The sequence below is a fragment of the Scyliorhinus torazame genome, chromosome 21, assembly GCF_047496885.1.
Source record: "Scyliorhinus torazame isolate Kashiwa2021f chromosome 21, sScyTor2.1, whole genome shotgun sequence".
Taxonomy (NCBI): domain Eukaryota; kingdom Metazoa; phylum Chordata; class Chondrichthyes; order Carcharhiniformes; family Scyliorhinidae; genus Scyliorhinus; species Scyliorhinus torazame.
Genome location: NC_092727.1, coordinates 71,343,469 through 71,367,545, shown reverse-complemented (window position 1 = coordinate 71,367,545; position 24,077 = coordinate 71,343,469). Strand labels below are relative to the sequence as shown.

At 44.2% G+C, this 24,077-nt stretch overlaps 1 protein-coding gene across 2 annotated transcripts in view; it reads left to right on the top strand.

Annotated features, from left to right (window-relative positions):
- The window catches only part of map3k3 (mitogen-activated protein kinase kinase kinase 3), a 274,267-nt gene extending 252,929 nt beyond the window's left edge, over window positions 1-21,338 (top strand). For both annotated transcript variants that reach the window (XM_072486935.1, XM_072486936.1), the window contains one exon: window positions 13,769-21,338. In XM_072486935.1, coding sequence (XP_072343036.1) covers window positions 13,769-13,997 — 229 coding nt within the window. In that variant the 3' untranslated portion in view covers window positions 13,998-21,338. The remainder of the gene's footprint in view (window positions 1-13,768) is intronic.
- The last annotated feature ends 2,739 nt before the right edge of the window (window positions 21,339-24,077 follow it).

Genomic DNA, 24,077 nt, shown 5'->3' with positions numbered 1-24,077 from the left:
AAAGATCAAAGCCAAAGGCTCGGCAATCTCCTCCCTAGCTTCCCGGAGAATCCTAGGATAAATCCCATCCGGCCCAGGGGACTTACCTATTTTCACACTTTCCAGAATTGCTAACACCTCCTTATGAACCTCAAGCCCTTCTAGTCTAGTAGCCTGAATCTCAGTATTCTCCTCGACAACATTGTCTTTTTCCTGTGTGAATACTGACGAAAAATATTCATTTAGCACCTCTCCTATCTTCTCGGACTCCAAGCCCAAATTCCCACTACTATCCTTGACTGGCCCTACTCTTACCCTCGTCATTCTTTTATTCTTGACATATCTAAAGAAAGCTTTAGGGTTATCCTTGATCCTACCTGCCAAAGACTTCTCATGTCCCCTCCTGGCTCTTCTTAGCTCTCTCTTTAGATCCTTCCTAGCTAACTTGTAACTCTCGAGCGCCCTTACTGAACCTTCATGTCTCATCTTTACATAAGCCTCCTTCTTCCTCTTAACAAGTGTTTCGACTGCCTTAGCAAACCACGGTTCCCTTGCTTGACCACTTCCTCCCTGCCTGACAGGTACATACTTATTAAGGACACGCAGTAGCTGTTCCTTGAACAAGCTCCACATTTCCATTGTGCCCATCCCCTGCAGTTTTCCTTTCCATCCGATGTATCCTAAATCTTGCCTCATCGCATCATAATTGCCTTTCCCCCAGATATAACTCTTCCCCTGCGGTATATACCTATCCCTTTCCATCACTAAAGTAAACGTAATCTAATTGTGGTCACTATCACCAAAGTGCTCACCTACCTCCAAATCTAACACCTGTCCTGGTTCATTACCCAGTACCAAATCCAATATGTGTCAGGAAATTAAAAAACAGGTCCTCAAGGGTCTTAATCGCCGGATTACTGCCCGAGCCACGTGCAAATTGTCATAGAGAGGCAAGAATAAGGGAAGTTAACAAGTGGCTGAAAGAGTGGTGTGGGAAAGAGGGCTTCCTTTTAATGGGACACTGGCATCAGTTTTGGGACAGGGGGGACCTATACCGTTGGGATGGTCTCCACCTGAACCGAGCTGGGCCCAGTGTTCTGGCGAAAAGAGTAAATAGGGTGGTCAATAGGACTTTAAACTAGAGATTGGGGTGGAAGGCAAAGTCAGGGAACCAAGAGGTGAAGTAATCAGTGGGAAGCGTAGCTGCTTAGGAATACAAAAAAGCACGAAAAGACAGAACTCAGGAGCGGTTACGATAGTCCCCATCTCACAAAATATGACACAGTGTATGGAAAGGCCCAGTAAACCAAGGTCCACCACACTAAGAAAACAAAAAGGGACGGTCAATAGAGAATTAAAGGTGCTATATTTAAATGCGCGCAGTGTACGGAACAAGGTAGATGAGCTTGTGGCCCAGATTGTGACTGGCAGGTATGATGTGGTAGGCATCACAGACGTGATTGCAGGGGGTTCAAGACTGGCATTTAAACATCCAGGGATTCACAACCTATCGAAAAGACAGAGAGGTGGGCAGAGGGGGCGGGGTTGCCTTGTTAATTAGGAATGAAATTAAATCAATAGCACTAAACGACATAGGGTCAGATGATGTGGTGTCTGTGTGGGTAGAGTTGAGGAACCACAAAGGCAAAAAAAACCATAATGGGAGTTATGTACAGGCCTCCTAACAGTGGTCAGGACCAGGGGCACAAAATGCACCACGAAATAGAAAGGGCATGTCAGAAAGGCAAGGTCACAGTGATCATGGGGGACTTCAATGTGCAGGTGGACTGGGTAAATAATGTTGCCAGTGGACCCAACGAAAGGGAATTCATTGCATGTTTAAGGAGGGCTTTTTGGAACAGCTTGTGATGGAGCCCACGAGGGAACAGGCCATTCTGGACTTAGTGTTACGTAATGAGCCAGACTTGATAAAAGATCTTAAAGTAAGGGAACACTTAGGAGGCAGTGGTCATAATATGGTAGAATTCGGTCTGCAATTTGAAAGAAAGAAGGTAGAATCAGATGTAAAAGTGTTACAGTTAAATAAAGGTAACTACAGGGGCATGAGGGAGGAACTGACGAAAATTGACTGGGAGCAGAGCCTCGTGGGAAAGACAGTAGAACAGCAATGGCAGGAGTTTCTGGGAGTAATTGAGGACACAGTACAGAGGTTCATCCCAAAGAAAAGAAAGGTTATCAGAGGGGGGATTAGGCAGCCATGGCTGACAAAGGAAGTTAGGGAATGCATCAAAGCAAAAGAGAAAGCCTATAATGTGGCAAAGAGTAGTGGGAAGTCAGAAGATTGGGAAGGCTACAAAAACAAACAGAGGATAACAAAGAGAGAAATAAGGAAAGAGAGGATCAAATATGAAGGTAGGCTAGCCAGTAACATTAGAAATGATAGTAAAAGTTTCTTTAAATACATTAAAAACAAACGGGAGGCAATAGTAGACATTGGGCCGCTCCAAAATGGTGATGGGAGACAAGGAAATAGCTGAGGAACTAAATAAGTACTTTGCGTCAGTCTTCACAGTAGAAGACATGAGTAATATGCCAACAATTCAGGAGAGTCAGGGGGCAGAGTTGAATATGGTAGCCATCACAAAGGAGAAAGTGCTAGAGAAACTAAGAGGTCTAAAAATTGATAAATCTCCGGGCCCAGATGGGCTACATCCTAGAGTTCTAAAGGAGATAGCTGAAGAAATAGTGGAGGCGTTAATTATGATCTTTCAAAAGTTACTGGAGTCAGGGAAAGTCCCAGAGGATTGGAAAATCGCCGTTGTAACCCCCTGTTCAAGAAAGGAACAAGAAAAAAGATGGAAAATTATAGGCCAATTAGCCTAACATCGGTTGTTGGCAAGATTCTAGAATCCATCGTTAAGGATGAGATTTCTAAATTCTTGGAAGTGCAGGGTCGGATTAGGACAAGTCAGCATGGATTTAGTCAGGGGAAGTCGTGCCTGACAAACCTGTTAGAGTTCTTTGAGGAGATAACAAATAGGTTAGACCAAGGAGAGCCAATGGATGTTATCTATCTTGACTTCCAAAAGGCCTTTGATAAGGTGCCTCACTGGAGACTGCTGAGTAAAATAAGGGCCCATGGTATTCGAGGCAAGGTACTATCATGGATTGACGATTGGCTGTCAGGCAGAAGGCAGAGAGTTGGGATAAACGGTTCTTTTCGGAATGGCAACTGGTGACGAGTGGTGTCCCGCAGGGTTCAGTGTTGGGGCCACAGATGTTCTCTTTATATATTAACGATCTAGATGACGGGACTGGGGGCATTCTGGCTAAGTTTGCCGATGATACAAAGATAGGTGATGGGGCAGGTAGTATTGAGGAGGTGGGGAGGCTGCAGAAAGATTTAGACAGTTTAGGAGAGTGGTCCAAGAAATGGCTGATGAAATTCAACGTGGGCAAGTGCGAGGTCTTGCACTTTGGAAAAAAGAATAGAGGCATGGACTATTTTCTAAACGGTAACAAAATTCATAATGCTGAAGTGCAAAGGGACTTGGGAGTCCTAGTCCAGGATTCTCTAAAGGTAAACTTGCAGGTTGAGTCCATAATTAAGAAAGCAAATGCAATGTTGTCATTTATCTCAAGAGGTTTGGAATATAAAAGCAGGGATGTACTTCTGAAGCTTTATAAAGCATTAGTTAGCCCCCATTTAGAATACTGTGAGCAATTTTGGGCCCCACACCTCAGGAAGGACATACTGGCACGGGTGCGGGTCCAGCGGAGATTCACACGGATGATCCCAGGAATGGTAGGCCTAACATACGATGAACGTCTGAGGATCCTGGGATTATATTCATTGGAGTTTAGGGGATTGAGGGGAGATCTAATAGAAACTCACAAGATAATGAATGCTTAGATAGGGTGGACGTAGGGAAGTTGTTTCCATTAGCAGGGGAGACTAGGACCCGGGGGCACAGCCTTAGAATAAAAGCGAGTCACTTTAGAACAGGGATGAGGAGAAATTTCTTCAGCCAGAGAGTGGTGGGTCTGTGGAATTCATTGCCACAGAGGGCGATGGAGGCTGGGTCGTTGAGTGTCTTTAAGACAGAAGTTGATAAATTCTTGATTTCTCGAGGAATTCAGGGCTATGGAGAGAGAGCGGGTAAATGGAGTTGAAATCAGCCATGATTGAATGGTGGAGTGGACTCGATGGGCCGAATGGCCTTACTTCCGCTCCTACGTCTTATGGCAAGGCAAAAGTGCAGGGTAGCAATATGGATGATGATAACCTGAGTGTGACAGCAAGGGACAAAGCTTACAAACATAACAGTGCACCAGCAAATGTCGTCAGAATAGGGACTAATGTTAAAAATGCAGAATCAAAGGAGTTTGACGTGCCTCAACCAATTACAATCCATACTAATATCTTGGATGAAGGGACCAAAGTACTGTAGCCAGATTTGCTGACAATATAACAATGGGTAAGGGGAAAGCGAGTTGTGAAGAGGACATCGAGATGTAGATAGATTAAGCTAATGGGCAAAATATTGTCAGATGGAAGAGGTAGGAATGTGTACAGTTTTTTGCTTTGATGGAAAGAATAGAAAAGCCGAATATGATTTAAGTGGAGAGAGACTGCAAAATGCTGAGGTGTAGAGGGATTTGGGGGTCCTTGTACATGAATCATATAAATGTTCAGTACGAAGTCTTACAACACCAGGTTAAAGTCCAACAGGTTTGTTTCAATGTCACTAGCTTTCGGAGCGTTGCTCCTTCCTCGGGTGAATGAAGAGGTATGTTCCAGAAACATATATATAGACAAATTCAAAGGTGCCAGACAATGCTTGGAATGCGAGCATTAGCAGGTGATTAAATCTTTACAGATCCAGAGATGGGGTAACCCCAGGTTAAAGAGGTGTGAATTGTGTCAAGCCAGGACAGTTGGTAGGATTTCGCAGGCCAGATGTTGGGGGATGAATGTAATGCGACATGAATCCCAGGTCCCGGTTGAGGCCGCACTCATGTGTGCGGAACTTGGCTATAAGTTTCTGCTCGGCGATTCTGCGTTGTCGCGCGTCCTGAAGGCTGCCTTGGAGAACGCTTACCCGGAGATCAGAGGCTGAATGCCCTTGAGTGCTGAAGTGTTCCCCGACTGGAAGAGAACATTCCTGCCTGGTGATTGTCGTGCGATGTCCGTTCATTCGTTGTCGCAGCGTCTGCATGGTCTCGCCAATGTACCACGCTTCGGGACATCCTTTCTTGCAGCGTATGAGGTAGACAACGTTGGCCGAGTCGCACGAGTATGTACCACGTACCTGGTGGGTGGTGTTCTCGCGTGTAATGGTGGTATCCATGTCGATGATCTGGCACGTCTTGCAGAGATTGCCATGGTAGGGTTGTGTGGTGTTGTGGTCACTGTTCTGAAGACTGGGTAGTTTGCTGCAAACAATGGTTTGTTTGAGGTTGCGCGGTTATTTGAAGGCAAGTAGTGGGGGTGTGGGGCTGACCTTGGCAAGATGTTCATCTTCATCAATGATGTGTTGAAGGCTGTGAAGAAGATGTCGTAGTTTCTCCGCTCCGGGGAAGTACTGGACGACGAAGGGTATTCTGTCGGTTGTGTCCCATGTTTGTCTTCTGAGGAGGTCGGTGCGGTTTTTCGCTGTGGCGCGTTGGAATTGTCGATCGATGAGTCGAGTGCCATATCCCGTTCGCACGAGGGCATCTTTCAACGTCTGTAGATGTCTGTTACGCTCCTCCTTGTCTGAGCAGATCCTGTGTATACGGAGAGCTTGTCCATAGGGGATGGCTTCTTTAATGTGTTTAGGGTGGAAGCTGGGGAAGTGGAGCATCATGAGGTTATCCGTGGGTTTGCGGTAAAGCGAAGTGCTGAGGTGACCGTCCTTGATGGAGACGAGTGTGTCCAAGAATGCAACTGATTTTGGAGAGTAGTCCATGCTGAGTCTGATGGTTGGATGGAACTTATTAATGTCATCGTGTCGTCGTTTCAGTGATTCTTCGCCGTGGGTCCAAAGGAAAAAAATGTCATCGATGTGTCTGGTGTATAACATCTCTGGATCTGTAAAGATTTAATCACCTGCTAATGCTCGCATTCCAAGCATTGTCTGGCATCTTTGAATTTGTCTATATATATGTTTCTGGAACATACCTCTTCATTCACCTGAGGAAGGAGCAACGCTCCGAAAGCTAGTGACATCGAAACAAACCTGTTGGACTTTAACCTGGTGTTGTAAGACTTCGTACTGTGCGCACCCCAGTCCAACGCCGGCATCTCCACATCATATAAATGTTAGCATGCAGGGACAGCAAGTTTGGGTTGGCACAGCTGCCTCAGAGCCAGGGACTTGGGTTCAAATCTGGACTTTGGTCACTGTGTGGAGTCTACACATTCTTCCCGTGCCTGTGTGGTTTCCTCCGGGTGCTCCAGTTTCCTCCCACAGTCCAAAGATGTGCAGGTTAGGTCAATTGGCATGCTAAAATTGCCCCTTAGTGTTCAACGGTTTGGTGTGATTGCAGGGTTGCGGGCCAAGGCAGGGTGCTCTTTCAGAGGGTCATTGCAGACTCAATGTGCTAAATGGCCTCCTTCTGTACTGTATGGTTTTTATGGAATATATTCAAGACTGAATTAAACAGATTTTTGATCTACAAGGGATTCTAGGGTTATGAGCACTAAGTCCACAATCCGATCAACCATGATGTTATTGAATGGCAAAGCGGCTCAATGGGCCAAATAATAATAATTATAATAATAATCGCTTATTGTCGCAAGTAGGCTTCAATGAAGTTACTGTGAAAAGCCCCTCGTTGCCACATTCCCGCGCATGTTAGGGGAGGCCAGTACAGGAATTGAACCCGTGCTGCTGGCCTTGTACTGCATTGCAAGCCAGCTGTTTAGCTCACTGTGCTAAACCAGCCAAATGGCCTATTCCTCTTATTTCTATTGTTATGCTCTGAGTTAGAACGTTCTGAGTTCAAGCCCAAGACTTTAGACAATCTAGCCTGATGCTCAAGTGAAATACTGAGCGGATGTTGCAGTGTCACAGTGCCAACATAACATGAGACATTCAACCAAAGTTTTATCTGGCTGTTCAGATATGTTAAAAGTCATTTTTTTAAACAAAAATCAATTTAGAGCACCCAATTCATTTGATTTGATTTATTGTCGCATGTACCGAAGTACAGTGAAAAGTATTTTTCTGCGGCTGAGGAATGTACACAGTACATACATAGTAGACACAAGAATAATCAACAGGGAACATTGACAAATGGTACATCGACAAAACAGTGATTGGTTGCAGTGCGGAACAAGGGGCCAAACAAAGCAAATACATGAGCAAGAGCAGCATAGGGCGTTGTGAATAGTGTTCTTACAGGGTACAGATTGGTCCGAGGGGGAGTCGTTGAGGAGTCTTGTAGCTGTGGGGAAGAAGCTGTTGCTATGTCTGGATTTGTCTCATTTTTTCCAATTAAGGGGCAATTTAGCGTGGCCAATCCGCCTAACCTGCAGATCTTTGGGTTGTGGGGGTGAAACCCACGGAGACACGGGGAGAACGTGCAAACTCCACACGGACAGTGACCCACGGCCGCGATCGAACCTGGACCTCAGCCCCGTGAGGCAGCAATGCTAGCCACTGCGCCACCATGCTGCCCTATGTTAAAACAGTCATTTTCAAAGTTGGGGTCGGGACCCGGGGGTGGGTTGCAGGCGGGTTTTGGGAATGTCGCAGGGCATTCATGATCACGGGAAATCGTGCCCAACAACCATGACCGGCTTTTTTAAATGTTGGCTGCGACCGGCTTTTAAAAATGTTGGCTGCGACCGGCTTTTAAAAATGCTGGCTCCGACCGGCTTTTTAAATTTCTGGCTGCGACCGACTTTTAATAATGCTGGCTGCGATTCCGTAGGGCAGGGGCTCACTTTAGGTACCTGCGGGTGCAGGTTGCCCGGGAGTAGGGGGGGCTCCGCAGGTACAACATTTCTAGTTTGGTGGGGAGAGTGAAAGCTGATCTGGCAAGGTGGGATGGTCTCCCTCTGTCACTGGCGGGTCGGGTACAGGCGATTAAAATGAACGTGTTGCTACGATTTCTGTTTATTTTTCAATGCCTGCCGATTTTCCTGCCAAAGGCTTTTTTCAGAGAGTTTGAGAGAAGGATTACGTTGTTCATATGGGGAGGGAAGGTGGCCAGACTTAGAAAGGTGCTACTACAGAGGGGCAGGCAGGCAGGGAGTTTGGATCTTCCGAACCTGATGTATTCCTACTGGGTGGCGAATGTGGAGAAGGTGCGGAGCTGGGTAAGAGGGGTTGATTCCCAGTGGGTCAGAATCATAGAATTTACAGTGCAGAAGGAGGCTATTCGGCTCATCGAGTCTGCACCGGCTCTTGGAACGAGCACCCTACCCAAGGTCAACACCTCCACCATATCCCCATAACCCAGTAACCCCACCCAACACTAAGGGCAATTTTGGACAGTAAGGGCAATTTATCATGGCCAATCCACCTAACCTGCACATCTTTGGACTGTGGGAGGAAACCGGAGCACCCGGAGGAAACCCACGCACACACGGGGAGGATGTGCAGACTCCGCACAGACAGTGACCCAAGCCGGAATCGAACCTAGGACCCTGGAGCTGTGAAGCAATTGTGCTATCTACAATGCTACCATACTGCCCGGAGAATGGAGGAGAGTTTGCACAGGGGTCGGGATTGAAAGCACTAGCAACAGCGCCGCTCCCGATAGCCCCGGGGAAGTACTCAGGGAGTCCGGTAATAATGGCTTCATTGAAAATTTGGAGGCAGTTTCGCCAACACTTAGAGGTTGGGGCTGGGTCAAGGGAAATGCCGATTAGGGGGAATCACAGATTTGAGCCAGGGAGATGGGATGGAAATTTTCGGAAATGGGAGAAGGGGATTAAGACACTGAAAGATTTGTTTCTTAGGGGTCGGTTTGCAGGATTGAAGGAGCTGGAAGCGAAGTATGGGCTGGAAAAAGGGGAAATGTTTAGATACATACAGGTTTGAGATTTTTGCCGGAAAGGAGATACAGAACACTCCCGGAGGAGCCGGCCTCCACATTGTGCTGATGACAGGGGACTGGAGAAGGGGGTAGTGTCAGCGACCTACGAAGCTATTTTGGAGGATGTGAAGGCACCACTGGAAGGGGTCAAAGCAAAGTGGGAGGAAGAGTTGGGAGAGGACATGGAGTAGGAGTTCTGGTGTGAGGTGCTCCGGAGAGTGAATGCCTCCACCTCATGCGCAAGGTTGGTGCTGATACAGCTGAAGGTGGTATACAGAGCACACCTCGCGAGGGCGAGGATGAGCCAATTCTTTGAAGGAGTAGAAGACGCGTGTGAACATTGCGGGGGGGTGGGGGGCGCTAATCACGTTCATATGTTTTGGTCCAGCCCAAAGCTAGAGGATTACTGGAAGGAGGTTTTTCGGGTAATTTCTAAAGTGGTGCACGTGAAACTGGACCCGGGCCACCGGGAGGCCATAGTCGGCGTGTCGGACCAGCCAGGGTTGGAAACGCGTGCGGAGGCAGATGTCGTAGCCTTCGCCTCGTTGATCGCCGAAGGCAGATTCTGATGTGTTGGAGAGCAGCCTCTCCACCCTGTGCCCTGGCGTGGCGGGGGTATCTGTTGGAATTCTTGACTCTTGAGAAGGTTAAGTTTGAACTGAGGGGAAGGATGGTGGGGTTCTACAATTCATGGGCATTATTCATTATGCACTTTCAGGAACTGGATAACATCGAACATTGGATGGGTGGGGGGGGGGGGGGGGGGGGCGGGCATGAGTGTTAATGGTGGCCATGGGTGATTCCTGATTCCATTTTGTCAGTTGTTTATGTGAACATGTGGGCGAATGTTTTGGGTTTAGTGGGAGGATGGGATCGGTGTTGTTGATGTGGGGATTGACATATTTGTTACTGATTATTGTTCATTACTGATTATTGTTTATTGTTGGGTGTAAATTTGGGAGAAAATGCGAAAAAGGAGGAGAATAAAGAAATATTTATTAAAAATAAAAAGTGCTGGCTGCGATCGGCTTTAAAAATGACGGCCGCGACCAGCTTTCAGAATGATGGCTGTGCCGTGCATGGCGTGCCCGCTGATCAACGCGCAGGCCCAGAGCCCAGCGGGAAAAACCGCCTCCTCCTGATGTCAGCGCGCTGACCCAGGAGAAGATTTTAATTTTTAAAATCAATGTCGTCTTTGAAGAAAACAGTATCAGTAAGGGTACTGTCAAGACTGGCAAAACTCAGCATGTCTGGCAGCATGTATGGAGTGAGAAACGGAGTTAACGTTTCAAGTCGAATGTGATTCCTTTTTGGAACAGAAGAGTCACATTCAGTTCATTATCTGGTCTATCCCTGAATTGTACAGACCAGATCAGTGAGCGTCTGTGTAACTGGGCTAGCGAAGGTTGAAAAATTTAGCTGTGTGGCCTTTTCCTGCTCATTATCCAGAGATCATTACTGGAATGTGTAAATGTGTGGATGTGCAAGCATTAATGTGGCTCTGTGATATCCTCTGGGGTTTGATAACATGTCAATGCTCAATTTCTCAATTCACACATGAAGAATTGCCACCTGAGCTTGTGTATTGAATGTTACCAGGAGCTTGTGAATCATACAAAATATTTGATCTTGTTGGTCTGTCCCACTTGATTAGGTGTCTGTTTTCCAGATTTCAAGCGCCACCTAAAGGAGAGTGGTCAAACTGCAATCAAGCAGCAGTTCAGCTGTTGCTTGGATTCATCATCTAAAACTCTTCTTTGTGTTCAGTACATACAATGTAAATGATGTGCAAGATGGTTTCAAATATTGTCCAGCTCGATATTGGATCCTGCATCCAGCTTTAGCAGCTTATTATTTCTGCTTCCTGTGGCTAAGGTGTCGCACCCGTACCTCTAAATCATATTCCTGCCCCAGTTGAGACTTGAGTTCAAAAATCAAGACTGGCACTTTATTGCATGGCACTGTTGGGCATACTATATTTCAGACGAGATACTCAACTGAGGACTGTCTGCCATTCAAAGTGGACATAAAAGATCCCAAGCTATTTCAGAGGAGAGCTGGGGAGCTGTCCTGGCCAATAATATCCCTTAATCGGCATCTCAAAAACAGATTGTCTGGTCATTGTCCCATTGTTGCTTTGGGAGTTGTGTGCAAATTGCCATCTTATTTCCCACATTTCAGCAGTGGCTTAAAAGTACTTAACGGCTTGAAGCATTTTGGGGTGATCTTCATTCATGATACGTGCTTAATAAATGTATTTTTCTGCAGTTAAAGAAAGTCTTGAACCCATGACAGGGTCAAGCGTGCTTTCCACTGAGGAGCAATTGGCAGAAGCTGAGTAATGAGTATTTATGCTGCACTATATTTGTCTCCGTGCAGTATTGTGCGTAACAACCTATTTAATTACCAGGCAGCTGCTGGACATTTATGGAATCAGAACGAACGACTAACAAGGCAGGGGAGTACACAATAAACGGTAGGACACCAGGAAGTACAGAGGGACATTGGGATGCATGTCCAAAAACCCCTGAAGGCAGCAGGACAGGTAGATAAGGGGGTTAAGAAGGCATATGGGCTACTTGCATTTATTAGCCGAGGCATAGAATATAAAAGCAGGGAGGTTATAATGGAACTGTATATAACACTAGTTATGCCACAGCTGGAGTATCGTGTGCAGTTCTGGTCACCACACTATAGGAAGGATGTGATTGCACTAGAAATGGTGCAGAGGAGATTCAGCGATTGAGGATAGGCTGGGGTTGTTTTTCTTAGAGCAGAGAAGGCTGAGGGGGGACCTCATCAAGGTGTACAAAAAGGTGGGCAGCATGGTAGCACATGTTGCTTCACAGCGCCAGGGTCCCAGGTTCGATTCCCGGCTTGGGTCACTGTCTGTGCGGAGTCTGCACGTTCTCCCCGTGTCTGCGTGGGTTTCCTCCGGTTTCCTCCCATAAGTCCCGAAAGACGTGCTGTTAGGTGGATTGGACATTCTGAATTCTTCCTCTGTGTACCCAAACGGATGCCAGAATGTGGCGACAAGGGGCTTTTCACAGTAACTTCATTGCAGTGTTAATATAAGCATACTTGTGACAATAAAGATTATTATTATTATTAAAATTATGAGGTACATAGATAGGGTAGATAGGAGCCCAGCCCAATGAACTTGAGTAGTCTTGAATCATTTCATCGAAAATGATTGGTCTGCACTTTTGGTCAGCTTTCTTTGATATTGTTTCTTGTACGATGTCTTGGCGGATTGGTCGATTCTCATCACGAGATCCGAGGACTGGCAGCCAGCCAGGAGGAAGTGGTATGCCGGCTATTTTTAGGGTGGAATTTTCCAATTTCACATGTTCCAGTCCTGAGAGTATAGTAAAGATAAAGACAAACCTAGCAGGGAAATGGACACAGTGCCAAATTATTTTGTTATTCCAAGTGACATTTAATATGTTGGTGTTTTTGCTACATTATTTAAAGGAATTTTCCACTTGGTAAAGAACACTGGCCCAGTGTTCTAACACATCAGGCCAGTTCCCCTCCTGTCCTGCACAGATACCAACTACTTTTTTGTGTGTTCACTTATGTCTGGTTGACTGTGGGACTAGACTTTTTTAAAAGGTTAATGGCATGTCTGTATTTACAGTCCGGTTGCCTTGCTGGACATGGACTTCCAGCTAGCATTGTCCATTGTTGTCAGATTGATCTATCTTCTGATTTAGATCCCAACTGGTTTGTCAGGGACTGCCAGAATTCCCGACGGCTGTAAGTGGCAGGTTGAAATCTCAGAGTGGCTGTGGTGTCCTTGAAACATTGTGGCAGGTATTAATTTTAAGGCATCCATCACATACTATTATTTTCCCACATTGAACGAATTTATCTGGAGGTTTCCAGTGGTTGGAGTGACAGGCTGACTGGGAGCAGTAGGTTAATAATAATCTTTATTTGTGTCAAAGTAGGCTTACATTAACGCTGCAATGAAGTTACTGTGAAAAGCCCCTAGTCGCCACACTTCGGTGTCTGTTCAGGTACACTGAGGGAGAATTCAGAATATCCAATTCAGTTAACAAGCACGCATTTCAAGACTTGTGGGAGGAAACCGGAGTACCCTGAGGAAACCCATGCACAGACGGTGACCAAGCCGGGAATTGAACCCGAGTCCCTGGCGCTGTGAAGCACTGTGCTACCGTTTCGTCCATAATTGGAGGCTAGTGCTAAGTTTGGGATAATAATAATCGCTTATTGTCACAAGTAGGCTTCAATGAAGTTACTGTGAAAAGCCCCTAGTCGCCGCATTCCGGCGCCTGTTCGGGGCGGTCGGTACGGGAATTGAACCCGCACTGCTGGTCTTGTTGTGCATTACAAGCCAGCTGTTTAGTCCACTGTGCTAAACCAGCCCCTTACTGTGCTAAACCAGCCCCTTACCAGGATAGTTGGAGTCAGTAGGGGCAGTTGATTGGACTTGTGGACTGGGCATGGTTGGTTGATTGGGCCTCAGGCAGATTGGTCAGTTAGAGGCTGGGCAGTTGGTCAGAGGCAGTTTGGTGCTGGAGAAAATGAATAACTACAGGCTGAGGTTGTTTGATTATTTGCAGTTGTTGAGGCTCTGATATTTTTCCCAATTCTGGCAAACGGTCATCGACCTGAAACATTAACACTTTCTGAATCCACTGAAGTTGCCTGAACTGCTGGGTATTCCCAGCATTTTATGATTTTATTTCTTCCTTTAGTTGGTGCTTTCTTTATTAAGAACTTTGTGACTTTGACTTGATTACAATTTGCTGTTTTGTTTGCCATTCTTTAGGAGTCTGGGCTGTACGGTGGTAGAGATGCTCACAGAAAAACCTCCCTGGGCCGAGTACGAAGCTATGGCGGCCATTTTCAAAATTGCTACTCAGCCAACAAACCCCCAGCTCCCATCTCACATTTCCGATCACTGCAGGGACTTCCTGAAGAAAATATTTGTGGATGCAAAGCAAAGACCATCAGCAGAGGAACTGTTCAGAAACCCGTTTGTCCAGATCCCTCACTGATGGAGTAGCTGGTGCTGAAGCTGGGATTAGTTTTTTTTAATAGTTTCTTTTTAAACTGTCTAAAGGTTATCACGCCATGTTCCATTCAGTCAGCATACTCAGTCACACCAGTCGCAACATGAGTATCTGTACCCTAAGGCAGCAGTTTAGTCTTATGGTATAGTGAATGGTGAAGAATAGCCTGACAACTATGTGATTCCTGGCGCATCTACAGACACCACCACCACACTCTTCAGCAGAAGGTCTCATCTCAGTGCTGTGTGCCATCAGCCGGACAGAGCGTTTCAACAGAGTGTGGAATGTCTCATTAAAACCTCTAGTAGTTACACAGAACTAGAGATTTACAACCATTATGCAAAATATGATAGACTCTCCAACAAAGTGGAAGTAATGCAGCTTTTCTGAGGAATAGATATATCTAATATATATTGAACTTGGGAGTATCTTGCAAAAGCGCCTTGTCATCTTTCCGTCCAGCTATCTCCATCTATTTTCATGCACATTGTAGGCAGAGCTTTGTACCAGGAGCCAAGCTTAAGGTATTCTTGTGCGATCTGGGCTTCAAAGGGCTGCTGGAAACCCACCTCCCCTGTTTCTGTCAAACTCGTGCTTCAATCAGAAGTAACATTTTTATTTTATATATATATATATATATATATATATATATATTATATATATATATATGTGTGTGTATAATATATATACACATGTACATGTAATATGTACCAAAGTATGATCATTTTTTTCTCTCACTTTACCCAATCCTAAATATCCTACTTGGTATGACCAGATCCATATTATGGCAAACTGTGATATGGTTATCTCATTAAGTGTCTGGTAACTGGTTGGAATCTACAGATTTCAGCAATCGCCAAAACCAATGTACTTTTAGCAAAGTAGCCAGTCTCCACAGCTGGAGGAAGACCCTTGTTACCCTTTTGTTTAAAGGTGCTAGTTCTCACAACTGAAACAAACAGGTGTACTCTCCCATTTGCACTCTGCGCCTTTGGGTTTGTTATATATAAAAAGTAGTTAATTTAATGCAAGTTTCTTATTTGCTACATGTTACAGTGTTCCACCAGTAATTTCTTCAGTTCAGCAAAGTGATGACACTGAAATTAACTCTAAGATCCTGTGTGGGACAACTCCATAATAGTGAACCTCATTCAGAATTGCCTTTCCATGTGATGTTGAGGCACAGCATTTCTTTGGTATCTGCAGCTAGCGATGGGCAATACACCTTTGTGCAATCGAATTAGAATTACAGTTTTGCATTGAGACTGTACCACAGCTCAGCTGATCACACAGTACCCATGAAATCACCAAAACAACACTCAACAATGCTCTCCCAATCTCGCACGTGTTCTGGATCTTCCATGATGGTGACTGGTTATTGCCCCACCCATACTTTCAGTAAAAGCTGCTGCACTCCTTGTGTGCTGAAGCAAAGTACTTCACATTGGCACTTGCTGCAATACTTGAGTAAAGTATTTGTTCATGGCAAGAGTCACTGCTTTGCACACCTGATATGCTGTAATGGGTGCCTGATTTCTGTCTGTTGCTTGCATGTTCTCACAGTGTCATCATTTGATGCTGTTGATGACAGCCAGCTAAAAACAAAACACTACTGGCAATTTAGGTGAAGTATCAGAGTGGAGAGGAGCGGGAACCACGATGACTGATGTTGCTCATTGTGGTTTTACGCTTTCCATTTAGCATGGCAATTACACCAGGGCAAAATCTAGTTTTACCAGAGGTTGGCAACCATTAGTTTTTTATTAAACATTTTATTTCCAGCAACTTTGTTTAAACTAATTCTGTGAATTGTTGTCACTCCTATCCCCCACCAAAAAACATCCTAAACATGCATGACCCTTCAAACGCTGACAATCCCAAGTATCCTCAAAATGATTGCAGTGGAGGTATTGCCCATCGCTTAAACCCAGTTCTACAATTCAGTTGAAAAACAAAGGGACAGAGAACTCACTCCCACTTTCTGTATATGATTCAATGCCAACTACTTTCAGCTCTGTGAAGATGCACTTTCTTGAATGTATTTTGTACTGAACTTATTTTTTAACTTCCTCTTTGCTGATGTAATTTATGCCTCTTTATACTTTTATTTTATTTTTTTATTTATGAGAGATGCTATTTGATGGTTTTATATATATATATATATATTTATATATAAGACTTGAGACTGTTGCATAAATCTAATGCAAATATGGTGCCTTTAAGGAAAAGCAGCTGGTTTTGCAGGAGTTGGCGGGAAACTTTGAATTCTGTTCTGTGCTGCCCAGCATATTGTGCGGTGATGGATGTCAGCCTTCTTTATTTTCACCAGAGGGGATGTAATGTGAGCGTTGGTCGCCATAGAAAATGTTTCTGGTAGGCTTGAACAAATTGCAAGGCTTGCCAGAGCAGCATGCACCTGCTGTCAAAATGTGGCTTACTTAGAAACCATTGTGCCAGAAGTATGAAAACAAGTGAAACATTTGGCACAGATACCAGAGAAGTTCTTTATCGAGAAATAGATAGAAGCCTTTCATACCTGTGGAATGCCGCCTATCGATGGATCAATTTAAGATGAAGGCTAGTCTTGATGTAATTGTTGTAAACAGCACAGGGGCAGCTCATCATTTGGTTTTTTCGACTGGTTATACAACTCCCTCTCTATCTGTTTCATTTCGTGACGGTTCCTTCTTTCACCATGCACTCACATTCTGCAATTCTCTTCCTAACCCGCTCCCCTTTAACATATCTCTCCCCACCTTCACAAAGCTCTCAAAGCCTGCATTCAACAACACCTTTGATCACTGTGTTCTCTTGATTCCTACTCTTTCTTTTTTTCTCCTTTCTTCATCCCCACTCCCTCATTAAATCTACCAACGGGTATTTCACGACAATGAAAATACCCTAGGTGCAACATTTAGACTAGTTAAATACTGAATCAGGTGGCAGGGATGGAATGGAAGAGTGTGTTATGGCACTCTGTTCACTGAACCTCCCCATAGAATAACAAAAGCCACTGTTTGAGTTAATAAAATAGATTGGGATTGTTTCTGATATATCTGGGTTTTTGAACAGTCTTGAGGATTGTGTTCTTTGTAATGGTCAACAGCTGTTGGCAGGAAGGTGGAATTGATTTATTCCTGGCACTGGGCAGCACAGAATGTCTGTACAAAGTCTTCAATCATGTACGATTGGCAGGGAGCCCCCTGTCAGACCCAGAGAAGTGCTAAAGGCTTGCAGTGCAGAGCCACTCCAATAGATTGTTTTTTAAATAAAGCCAGATCAGTTTTTCATATTTTTAATGAGGGAAAATACATTTATACAGATTTTTTTGTTTCAGATGACTATTTTTCAGAGTACTTGAATTTTTTGTTTGAAATGAAAGGCAGCCGAGATTGGCCTACTATTCTTTAACCTATTGGCTCCAGTTCCTCTCTGGTATAACTGTTCCATAGTGTGTTTTCATCTGTATTAAGTGAGCAATTTGTTCAACGGTCTTAGCGCTTCCTTTAGTTGGACTATAGAAGCTGCCTCTGAGGGGGCCTAATGAATGGCAACTCTTCCCAAGTTCAAACAAGACCTGCAACCTTCGAACCCTCTAACTGCTTGGGGTCCAGCAACCACTAAACCATTGTGATCATCTGCCAAGCCTTGCCGACTCCACCTGATTTATTACTATTCCAGAGGCATCGCAAGTTACAGATCAACGGGTCACAGGTTCAAGACTTATTGTAAAAATATTGGTCTGTGGGCCAAAGTTTAAGGACATTTGTTAATGCTGGGCTACCTAACATTTTCCTATTTGGATCGTTGCCGTCCCGTCTCCGTCCGCCTCCCCACCAACTCTCTTCCCCCCCCCCCCCACCCCCACTTCACCCATGAAGACCAGACATGGAAGCATAATGATGACACTAGAAACTGCTCAGATGGTGTTGCAGCATCTGAGTCAGATTTTCATCCCTTTTTTATTCTATGCCTCAGTTAGTCTTGGACAGTTGCTAAATGCAGCATTTGTTGATCATGCAGCCAAAAATATCCGAGGGGTGAACCTGCTGAAGGACTGTTTTGCTATTTCTATAGATGGTGCAGTGCACTAGAGCATTCGCCTGGGGGAGGTCCAGCATCTGCAATTCCACATCAATTGAATGCCAATGGGATTGGGCTGGGCAAGCCACTTCCACATGGACTTTGGTGAATGGGGCTGAATCAACTCTAATCTCTTGCACACCTAGTTTAACAAAGACTGGCAAGAAATGGATGAGGGACATCAAACCTTCCCTCACGGCCAGAGAACCATCCAGGGAAACGAAATATAAATGCTAACCTCAAGATATGTGGAAACATTCACATCTCAATAATCTAAACATCAATGCCAAGTGTTGAATAATTGCAAATGTAAGGAGATCATGTGTCTTCATAGGCCCATTTATGTCTGACGGTTGTATGAATGTCTCAGTACCAAAAGTGCCCTGGTCTCCGTAGAGTAGAAGAAGGAATAGCAGGAGGTGTAGTGTGCACTATCAGACCATGTAAGCTAATGCCCAAATATACAGTCATGTTGCCAAAGACATTATTACATTGAGCCTGGAAAATTTTGAATCATGTGTGTCCTTTCCTGCCGACAGTGCCCCCAACACGTACCAAACGGGAGAATGGGTGAGGCACTCTGCTCCCGAACACCCATTGAAAGTGCTGACCCCTCACTGATAAAGGTTGAGACTGGTTTGAGGGCACCATCCTCCCAGATGTCTTTTTTATAGCCTGTGAGAAGTGTCTGGACATGACAGTCCAGGCCAAGATCAGGAGCATTCAGATTGTTTCCGCATGACTACCCAAGTGTGAATCCCCACCTGAAACTGACAAGTATTTCAGCAGAACACCCTGAGTATGCTTGTATGATTAGGTTGCTTTGTAGGAAATGGATGGGAGAGAAACAGCTCTCAAAATGTGCCACAGTTCTGGTGCACTTCAGTGACTCCAGAATATTTCTCTGTATTAAGTGTTAAAAGTGTCGGCACACATTTTAGCATATTTGTAAATGCTTTTTACTGCTTCCCAGAGTGGAAAAGTTGAGTGTTGTACAACTTGGGGACATAAGCTCCACGATATGCTATGTTCAAACAACTTCATCTGGGTTGCAGAAATGAAAAAATTAACACTGTCAAATACCTATTTAATACTATTCACAAATGTTACAAACTGAGTATTGTTTGTCAGAAAGAGATCCTTTGCATATTGCAGACTCCCAGGCTGGAGAAAGACTGCCATAGTTTGACACTTTGGTGTATATAATTTTATATTTGTTTTGCAGAATATATGCTTGTACAGTCCTATATATTTGTACTATGAAGTGACACAATGCAGTGAAGTGCTGCAGCTTTTATGGTCTAGACTCTCGGCCTCTTACTGGCTGAAGGAATCATTGCAGTCATGCAGGTGACAATACAGTTTGTGGGTCATTTGACTAGTGTCCTCTTCCATTGGGATGGGTAGGTTGTGTACTCCTGTCACAATGAGGGCTTGAGCATTCTGAGAGTGTTTGTCCTTTTCACTGTTTGAGTGGGGATCACAAATTGCAGAACTGAAAAAAAGGAAACCCCAATAGCTCACATTTTTACGGCTCCTTAGCTGTTGCCTCTATGTCTTTAAAGAGGTCTACGCAACAGGTAGCAGTAATTTCAGTCACCAGCCTGGTGCAAAATATCCCTGCTGTACCCACATACAATCCTACCTCATCTTTCTACCACATGCCCACCCCAATGCAATGTCACATTTTGAGTTGATGCAACATGAGTTGGAAAGAGGCAAGTGAGAACACTTCATTTGGAGAAGGTTCATTAGTGTGTGGTAACCCAAACTTGCAGCAAAGTACAGCTTAATCCATAAAACACCAGTGAGCGTGTGACATGGAGCAGTGTGGGCTTTCCATCTGCATTGTTAACACCATTAGGTGCTGCTTTTCTGGGTTATTTACAGGAACAACTCCAACCAGCCCAGTCTCATTCCTCCCATTCCATCTCCTCACCACTGTTCCCGAGAATTAAATGTTACCTATTCCAATCAGGAGCAAGATAACTTTCAGCGCAAAGCTATTTCAAAGCGGCAAATAACCAATCATGTGTCCATCCCCTTGGATTCAAACTGTCACCAAATTGTCTTTTTATCCAGTCCCAGATGAAAGTTGGGTTCAACATTTGTACATGTATGACTGCCAGGGCAGGTGACCAGTAAGTGCTTCAGGTCAAGGCCAGTCTTGAGTGTGCCAAGCAAATGAAATTTCCATTTGCACAGCTCGCCTGCATTTTAAAGTGACTTTCAGAACTGACACCCTTTTCCCCCCACTCACTCCCCCCCACTCAATCAGACATTGAGAATTGGGTGACAGAAGTCTGCAGAGAGCCCATGGTTACCACCCTGTGGAACACGCTACAGTAGAAGCACCAGCAGAAGTCTCAATCTGTAGGTATGCACTTTGTCAAAGGGAGCTTGGCCTCATGCAGGTCTCATTGAGTGTGCATCTTCCCTTTTGTACTATTCCTACAGTGTGGACCACAAATCAAACCATTTTACACTTTTTTTTCCTCCGACATAACTCCCAAAGGAACTGCCCAGTTACATTGCAGCTAGCCAGTAGGAAAAAAGCTGTACCCAGTGTTATGTGGCCCAGCGATATTTTAAACAAGATGGTTGAGGAAAACAAAATACCAAAAAATGTCAGACCCACACCAGATGGCTTTCGGCTTCTGAAAGAGGAAAGCCGGAGATCCTTTATTAGAATCTGAGGAAGGGTTAGACAATCAGATTGACGGTTTCCACTCTGAGGCATTAACCCAATGGACTGAGGGCAGGTTTTTTTTTTTACAACAGACTCCCCAAATCACTAACACTGAACTGCCAGAAATGATTGCAGACAGGTTGGTAGGTCCTCATCTGTAGCCACACTGCACTGTGCAAGTTGAGGTGAAAATGGAGAGCGATAACTCCAATTTGGGGAATGTCATGTTTTGAAGTATTTGATGTATTTTGTAAGTATGACCCACATTACAGCAAATGTATGTTTGATATGTTTTTTTAAATTGCTTTCTGCGTACTAATATATGCACTACATACACTAATGCAGTTTATTTTGATAAGCTCTTTCATTCAACATTTAAATGACTGTATAAATTGAACAATATTCTGTATTGGTGTAATATAGTTTTTAATGTTCTATTCCCTGATTGCAATATTTTATACGATTGTTTATTGATGCTTGTATGTAGCACTACATATGTTTTTAAAAGTTTTACAAATATAGGAAAAAAAGATAAAAACATAAGATATCCTGTTCTTGTTTGTCTATGGAGTGTTTTTGCACTGTAGCTTTCTTTTTATCTTTCCTTGTACAATGACACTCTTAATGGGTCATTTCCACACCTGCTGTGCAGAGTGCGCATCAAGCTGAGGATTCAGTGATGTGTTCTATTGCAGCAAGAAAAGGCAATAGAATTTTATTAGGAAGCCATGTTCTCTCAGCTTTCATACTGCCCCTTCTGCGGCCCATCTAATTAATGCTCTCTTGTCACTGATGGAAAAGCAGTGACTCATTGCAACATTGGTCAATTCACTGCACACCAATCAACTTCTCAGTTTTGCATTTTATGGAAATCTGTAAGTCAGATCTGAATGGAGCAATGACTAATACACTGTCCTTTCCACCTCTGAAATCTTGGTTCAGGTAAGATGAACAATTGCTCTCCGCTAACCATGTGAAATAAGTTTCAACCGGGTTCCTTGTTGAATCAAAAGTGCCTTGTCTCCGGCAATCTGTTTTTTCTCTCTGTGTCTGTCTTTCAGTTGCCAAACTTCAGCATCAAACTACAACTGCTTCCCCAGCCAATACAAATTTTAAAAAGTTTTTTCTTTATCTGTCTTCTCTCTCTCCCTCCACTCCTGCCTATCTGTGCCTCTTCCCCTTCCCCTACCTCCCCTTTCTAGCTGTATGTTGCTCTGTCTTTATTTCCCCCTCACTGACTTCTTGCCACCAATCTCTCCTTGCATGAAGACACCATTGAAACCCAATTCACACTTGTCTTCCACTAATTCATTCGATTGCAGATCATTAAGGTAACGAGCAGTTGGTTTCTTAACTTTCCGTGAGCTTACAATCTAAAATATTTTGATTTGATTTATTGTCACGTGTACTGAGGTACAGTAAAAAATATTGTTCTTGGTACAGTCCAGACAGATCCATCCATGAAAAAACATAGGACATGCATAAATACACAATGTATTTCCTGCATTACTACTGTCATGTGAGGGAACCTTTAAGACATGGATGTTTAAGCAATGTACCTTTAAGAAAACAGTGATGTCATAGTGGGTGGAGCTCAGCTCAGTTTAGCCATTTTGCAGTTTGGGTTTTGCAGTTTGAAAGTGCCTGACTGGTTTTGCTGAGAGCAGCTAAAAAGTGCCTGTTTGGTTTTGCTGAGAGCAGTTTAAAAGTAGAAAGCCAGTTTGAGACAGCAGCTTGAGAAGTTCTGGTTTGCTGTGATCTACTTGAAGAGAGAAAGCCAGGTTTGAGAAAGCAGCGTGGGTGTGTCTGTGGGTTTCCAGAGAGCTGCATGAAGAAAGCAAGGTGCTTGAGCTGAAGTCACCCAAGCTAATATATCTCTGCCATTCTACAGAAAATATATCCTTTAACCTGATGTGATACTGTTTAAAGGTGTTAAGTCTCTTGGAAGTTTGAAGGAACATTTTAAGGAGTTATTTACTGTTGCAATATTTTCTGAGTTATCTTTGAAGTAAGGGGTGTTAAGAACATAAGAACTAGGAGCAGGAGTAGGCCATCTGGCCCCTCGAGCCTGCTCCGCCATTCAATGAGATCATGGCTGATCTTTTGTGGACTCAGCTCCACTTTCCGGCCCGAACACCATAACCCTTAATCCCTTTATTCTTCAAAAAACTATCTATCTTTATCTTAAAAGCATTTAATGAAGGAGCCTCTACTGCTTCACTGGGCAAGGAATTCCATAGATTCGCAACCCTTTGGGTGAAGAAGTTCCTCCTAAACTCAGTCCTAAATCTACTTCCCCTTATTTTGAGGCTATGCCCCCTAGTTCTACTTCCACCCGCCAGTGGAAACAACCTGCCCGCATCTATCCTATGTATTCCCTTCATAATCTTATATGTTTCTATAAGATCCCCCCTCATCCTTCTAAATTCCAACGAGTACAGTCCCAGTCTACTCAACCTCTCCTCGTAATCCAACCTCTTCAGCTCTGGGATTAACCTAGTGAATCTCCTCTGCACACCCTCCAGTGCCAGTACGTCCTTTCTCAAGTAAGGAGACCAAAACTGAACACAATACTCCAGGTGTGGCCTCACTAACACCTTATACAATTGCAGCAGAACCTCCCTAGTCTTAAACTCCATCCCTCTAGCAATGAAGGACAAAATTCCATTTGCCTTCTTAATCACCTGTTGCACCTGAAAACCAACTTTCTGCGACTCATGCACACCCAGATCTCTCTGCACAGCAGCATGTTTTAATTTTTATCATTTAAATAATAATCCCTTTTGCCGTTATTCCTACCAAAATGGATAACCTCACATTTGTCCTGACAAAATGCGAAAATATGAGGTAATTATGGCGGTGGTTATGCATTTAAAGTTGCCTGAGATAGAGTTTGACTCATTGGAAATGGCAAAAATTCAGTTGCAAATTAAAGAAATGGAACATGAGAAAGAATTAAAGCAGCTTGCATACGAAAGAGAGAGAGAGGAAAAAGAAAAGGAGAGAGAAGAAAGGAGAAAAGAAAGAATAGCCCCAGCTAAAGAAAAAGAAAGGGAGATACAGATCAGGGAAAAAGATAAAGAGAGGGAGTTTGAACTCCAGAAAATGGCCATGAAACATGACAATCAGTTAAAATTGGCAGACGTAAAGAGAAACGTACAGTTGGATGATAGTGATGAGGATAGTGAGAAAGAGCGTCATAGTCGAAGGCTTGGTGGGAATCTATTTAAATATGTCCAAGCATTGCCAAGGTTTGACGAGAAGGAAGTGGAAGCCTTTTTCATTTCATTTGA